This window comes from Chelonoidis abingdonii, chromosome 14 (genome assembly GCF_003597395.2).
Source record: "Chelonoidis abingdonii isolate Lonesome George chromosome 14, CheloAbing_2.0, whole genome shotgun sequence".
NCBI lineage: Eukaryota > Metazoa > Chordata > Testudines > Testudinidae > Chelonoidis > Chelonoidis abingdonii.
In genome coordinates this window covers 35,879,499-35,885,807 of record NC_133782.1, presented here as the reverse complement: position 1 = coordinate 35,885,807, position 6,309 = coordinate 35,879,499, and the positions used below count along the sequence as shown (strand labels likewise).

Genomic DNA, 6,309 nt, shown 5'->3' with positions numbered 1-6,309 from the left:
AAGTAAAGAGTCTGCCGCACTCGCCCTATATCCTCCACACCCCCCGCAGTGCTCACGTGGGGCCAGGGCCAGCAGAGCAGCGAAGAGCCAGGTCATCGTGTCTCGGACCGAAGCTAAAAATACCCGCAGATGCGGAAACCGACTTCTCCCTCTGGGGAGAGTCTCTGAAACCCTTCGCAGCTTCTGCTGAAACCTGAGACCCAGAGCCGGGGGGCGGGGCTGGATGGTGCAAATACTGAGCAGTGTCTGGTGTCCCGGAGCCAGGCGAGCCGTGCACACACCTCCCGTCCGGCTCTCTCGCTGCCATTGACACACACGCAGCCCGCTCGCTCCCGCCTTGTCTCTCAGAGACCAGCTCGCTCTTTAACAGCCCCGTGTCCGAACACTCCTGCGCCTGTCACTGCCCCTTTAAAGGCCTAGCGGCGGGAAGAATTAACCCTTAACTGCCGTGACACCGCGGATGCAGCTTCACTCTCCTGCAGGCTGAGGGGCAAGCCGGGTGTGACCCAGGAGATGCAGCTGCTTCGCTGTTCATATCCTGCAAATTAACAGGGGATTGTCAGTTCTGACAGGCGTCCGGGGGCCCAGCAATTGACAGAGCACCTACTAGGGGAATTACGGGGGTGATTTCCATACATTTCCCCGGCCTGAAATAACTGGGTTTAGCACCATTGAGGAGTCGTCCCGTAATTCATGTTGTAGACGCTCCCTTCAAGAGTAGATCACGCCCCTTTACCGATAGAAAATATGAAAGAGTGAGTAAATAAAATTATTTTGCTCCCTCCTTCGCCACCAGAGATAACTAAGCTCCAGGTCTGAGTGACCAACACTTCAGAAAGGAAGTGACATCATCCTTTTAATAGTCACCCTCACAACATGATCGTACAGTATAGTCGCAATTGCTAGAAAAATGTAGTTTTTGCTCCTTTTCCATAAGAAGCAAACAATTCTCAGGCCTGAGCCAACCAGGCGATAGTAGTTCCTGGCTACTTGGAAGGATAATGAGAATTTGGAGCACGGAGTTAGATGGTAATTGCAGACATACCGAGGGCTGCAGTGTTTCTCTCTGGGAACTCCAGGGTCAGGGACATGTGATGTTTGGTTTGGAACAGGAAACGCAGCTAAGCAGCCTACATCTCCTGTAACCTGATAGGCGAGTGTCAGTTCCAACTGACAAGGGGGAAGGGGAGTATTCCAAGACCCACTTTGCAAGAGCAGCATGTCCCCAAATGTGTCTCATTCTTGTTCTGCCCATGTTGAGCGTGCAGCCAGAGGTATATTGCTGAGGGAAGAGGACTTGTCTAGAAACCCCGGACATTCTGGGCTACCACTGAGTGGGTCGGTTTCAATGCTTTGTACTACAGAATGACAAGGCCACTTCTCCTGCCTTTGCCTTTACAAAGTGCTCTCCTGAGCTAATGACCAGGCACCCAGTGCTGCCAACCTTGAGATCTCCTAGCAGGGGGAAAAATTCTAAAGCCTAAATCCCTAATAATGTATCTCCGGCCCCGTGCTGAACCTCCTGTTCCGCCACCAGGGGTCAATGAAGGGGGCAGTGTCGGATTTTCCAGCTGCCAATGTAGGTCGCACTCTGATTGGGGGGCACCAAAGCGAACCCTTGCTGCCCTCTAGTGGTAGGTACTAGGATAGACGACACAAAGTAACAACTGAGGGGTCGGATGTGTACTACGGACAAGAAGTGCTGGCCCCTACTGGCAGGGAGCGGGACAGCAGGTGCACAGTGGTCACCCAGATGGAGGCATGTGCTGAGAGAAGTGCGCAAATCTGAAAATTCCAACTCTGTTGAAGACTTGGGTGGTGGGGTCTATGTGGTTCTATAGGATAAAAGCTTTAGGTTTTTTTCTTCAGTTTTTTATATAGATAGGAAATTACATTAAAAACTACTCTAATAGAACATTAAGGTGGCAAAGTCAAGCCCTCAAAAGATACGAGATCCCAGAGCTAAGGTTGCCCATGGAATCTTAATTCTGCCCCCTTGTCGGTACTAATGACACAATACTTCACACACTATTTTTTCCAGCGGACCCCTGCCTCAGTTAGTGCACAGAAGGGACCCGCTGGGGAATGAGGCAGGCCGGGCAATGAAGGACACTGTTGTCTGTAGGACCCCGGCTCATTTGTTGCAGAAGTTGGAATGCGTCCCCCAGGGATAGGAGTAGAGGCTGCAGCTTTCCTAATGCGCCTCAACCTTGGCGTGTCTTTGCAGCCTTCACCGGGCTCCAAAAATCATAGTTTCCTGCGTGATGACTACAGCGCTGGGGACTTTTTCTCCTTGGTTCAGTTCTGTATGTGTCTGACCCTTCCCCTGGGCTATGCCGCCAAAGGGGATGTTTTTGTAAGTGGTGAGATTCCCTGCCAGTCACTGTGTCTCTCGCACAGTGATACACCGCTGCGTCCTCAGGTCTCAGGCCGGTCATTTGCAGATACAGCAGGTTGTTGGCGTTGTCTCTGGAGATGGTGAATCGCCCTTTCACTGACTCAGCGTATCTTTTGTCGGTTCCAGCCCAATAACTAATGCCGGACACCCACTCGGGTCCTTTCCCGGGAGCCTGCCGGTACCAGTGCATCCAGTAGTCACCAAAGGTGAACCCAGAGGCCTTACACGAGATCTTGATAGAATCTCCTGCCATTTTCCCGTCTCCCCCAGACTCCACCAGCTGAACCTGCGAATGGGCCCCTGAGGACATAACAGAGAACAGGCTTAGCCTCGTAACCATAACACTGAGCTCCCCTCCCCGCATCTCTTAGGGCCAGAAATCACCTTGAGGAAGTGCCGCCATGAGAGCAACATGCAGCCAGAGGAGCATCTTCCTCTAAGTTCGGAGTGAATTCCCCAGTGGGAGTTGTGGTGTTCAGTGCAGACACGTGGGGCTGCAGCTTCTGTCTACTTCAGGGTCGGGGACTCGGAGGGGGTGTGACAGGAAATGTTGTCGCTCCATTTGCATTTGCTCCCTTCTTTAAGGACAGAGAAATCAACATTTGCGTTTGTGTCGCTGCTCATCTTCACCAGACACATTTGCACTGACTGTGAGCTGGGGAAGCCAGGGATAATTCCCCCACAGCAGAAACAAATCTCCCGGTTCAGGTGTTTGTGTTTTCAATCAGGCTTTTCATTACCGCTCCGGAGTTGCCAATTCTACCCGCAGAGACTAGTGGGCGCTCCCGTTGGATCCTTTTTGTTATTGAGCTCGGAACTGGCCATTTTCTTATCAGCCCGGGCTGAACAAGAGCCTACGTTTGGCACAGGTCCTCTCCTGGAGTCGGCTCCCCACCCGATGCCGGTGGGACCATTACCTATAGACTAATTCTGAGAGAACTCTTTGCACCTGCAGAGCTCACCATCTCTGCTAGGAACCTGAGCTCAGAACTGAACTCATCTCTGTGCGTGTACAGATCTTTTAACCAATACTCTCTTCTCTTTTTTAATACATTTTAGTTTAGTTAGTAAGAATTAGCTGTAAGCCTCATGGCCGGCTCCAGTAGGTTTGCCGCCCCAAGCAGCCAAAAGCAAACAAAAGAAACCAGGATGGCGATTGCGATCTGCAGAAATTCAGCGAGAGGTCCTTTGCTCCTAGGGGAGTGAGGGACCCTCCCCCGAATTGCCGACCTGCTCCGGAGTGACCCCCTAAGCACCTACTTGCTTGGCTGGTGTCTGGAACGGGCCCTGATGAGCGTGTACTTGGGTAAGATCTAGAATATTCATTAACCTGCGAGGTAATGTTCAGATCCTTTGGGATCGGTAGAACTCTTTTATAAAATGAATAAGATTTTTAGTAATCTCATCCATTTGACTCTAGTGTCTGGGTGTCAGCCTGAGGCTGGGTTCCTTCAAGGGAACTGCGTTTTGACTTCTGGGTAACCAGTAAGGAATTACAGAAGCTGTTTTACGCTATCTTAGATTCACCAAGTATTGGAATGTCCAGCAGTTTGGAGGATTGTCTATCCCATTCTTGGCACTTTACCCTGACTGAGTAACTTCAGTGTGTCTCCCCCGACCACAGAAGTTTCCCCTGAATTCTCCCGAGTACTTGGAGTAGCTTAGAAGGCTTCCGTTTCAGAGACCAGCAACGTTGCTCGTGAACCCAGCAGAGTTCAGGTCGGTTCCCGGCTCTGGGGTCGTGGTGTCTGGGGTCATATCTTTGCCCTGTGCTCTGAGAACAACGGCTCCGGGCACGGACACAGACACACACCCTGCCCGCCTGGCATGCACCACACTGCACGAGGACGGACGCCATCCAGAGGCTGCTGGGGGTGGGTAAGCGGCCGGTTATGGGAAGAGGCTCAGGGACACGGGACTTCAGGGGGTGATGTTGGTCACGTGACCCTCCCGAATCCCTGGGCTGAACGCAGCGAGTTTTTGTCAGAGCTCAGCCCGGCTTCCCGTCACTGTGTCTCTAGCACAGTAATACCGGGCGGTGTCCTCGGGTCGCAGGCGGCTCATTTGCAGATACTGCTGGTTCTTAGCGTTGTCTCTAGTGACGGTGATTCGCCCTTTCACTGCGTTAGTGTAATCTGTGTTGCCGCCACTGCCGCTGATCCAGGAGACCCATTCCAGCCCTTTCCCGGGGGCCTGCCGGTACCAGAACATGGTGTAGCTGCTGAAGGTGAATCCGGAGCCGGTGCAGGAGAGCCGCCTGGAGCCGCCTGTGTTCACAGTCCCGCCCCCGGACTCCACCAGCAGCACCTGGCCCTGGGCCCCTGGGCAACAAACAGGGTTGGGGGCGTGAGAGCAGGTGGGAACAATCCCCTCGGGCCAGGTCTGGGCATTGGCGGCAGCTTTGGCCACATTCTAGTGGGGGGGGGCGGGGGGAACTTCTGGTCTCCCTAAAACATTTATGCTAAAAATAAAAACCCTTTGGGGGATTTCAGCCGCCGCCTCTGAAACGAGACAAATACATGGTATGAAACCGGAAACAAAATCCGTTTGTCTCAATTTATTCCTATGGAATTCCCACCCCCCCCCCAGCTCAGGTGAATCACTATAAATCATCAGATTAACCCACACACATCCCTCATTCCCCCCACCCTTCTTCCAAGCACCTTTGGACGCTGCTGCGATGAAAGCAAAATGCAGCCACCACAGCATCGTCTCTGCGCGTCTGCGGCCTGTCCTCGCGCTGGGGACTGGCAGGAGCTGCTCCCTGCGCGGACAGCGCTTCTTGGCGAGCCGCAGGGTCAGGGGGCGGGTGGAAACAACCGGGAAAGAGAGTCACTGCACCGGTGTAATTTGCATAACTCCTCCTCATTTAAAATAGTATTGGGAAAACCCCGCCTCTGCCATGCTGAGCTATTGGCTAACTTCCTCCACAAGGAGGTGGGGGGCTATTCTCACTCACTGGTGGGTGCTGACATTTCACCTGCCCAGTTTTCACTGTTACCTCTGACAGGGCCAGAAAACCAATCAGGTACCGCAGTTAAAGATGCACTGAAGCCACTGAAAGCGGCTGCCTGTGAAACCAGCCCTTTTCTTCAGCAACTCACCAATCAGGACCTGGGAGCCTAACTTGAATTTCCTACATTGGAAAAACCATATCCCTGCCCTACTGGTGCAGCCACTAGGATGTGTCCCAGGACACCTGGGTTTCATTCGTAGCAGGGGCAGCCAAGGGGGCAGGGCAGATCTGCCAGTAGCTAGTGACATATGACCCTGTTCCCTTTGGGCTGCCCGTGCCACTGCTTGGAATCCATCCAGTTCTCTCGGGACCCAGAATGCAACACAGAAATGCTGAATCCTCACACCCCCTAGAGGCTACATGGGCCTCATCTTGAGGGGAGGGATAGCTCAGTGGCTTAAGCATTGGCCTGCTAAACCCAGGGGTTATAAATTCAATCCTGAGGTGGCCATTTAGGGTTCTATGGCAAAATCAGGAGCAGAGCCAGGGCTTTCGGCACCCTACGCAGGGGTCCTTCCAAGCTCCTGGTCAGCGGCAGCAATTCTGCAGTGGGGGGTCCTTCAGCCCTTCTGGTCTTTGGGGCACTTCAGCGGCGGTCCTGGAGCGAGTGAAGGACCTGTCGTAGAATTGCCACTGAAGACCTGAGCACGGAAGAACCCCCCGCTGCCAAATTGCCGCCCAGAGCGGCAAAATGCTGCCTCCTCAAATCCTGGCACCCTAGGCCACAGCCTAGGTCACCTAAATGGAAGCGCAGGCCCTGGGCAAAATCAGTACTTAGTCCTGCTAGTAAAGCAGGGGACGGACTCAGTGGCCCTTCAGGGACCCTTTGGGCTCTATGAGTTAGGTGTATCTCCATGTAGTCAGGGAGCGCAGCCTAGAGCAGGGTGCTGCCCCC

General features: G+C 53.4%; 1 gene segment (V, D, J or C); it reads right to left on the bottom strand.

The window, feature by feature from the left end:
• Window positions 1–4,313: 4,313 nt before the first annotated feature.
• On the bottom strand, window positions 4,314–5,159 carry LOC116817805 (immunoglobulin heavy variable 3-23-like). The segment is given in 2 exon segments: window positions 4,314–4,719; window positions 5,062–5,159. Coding segments are annotated over 2 exon segments (384 nt in total).
• Between the last annotated feature and the right edge of the window lie 1,150 nt (window positions 5,160–6,309).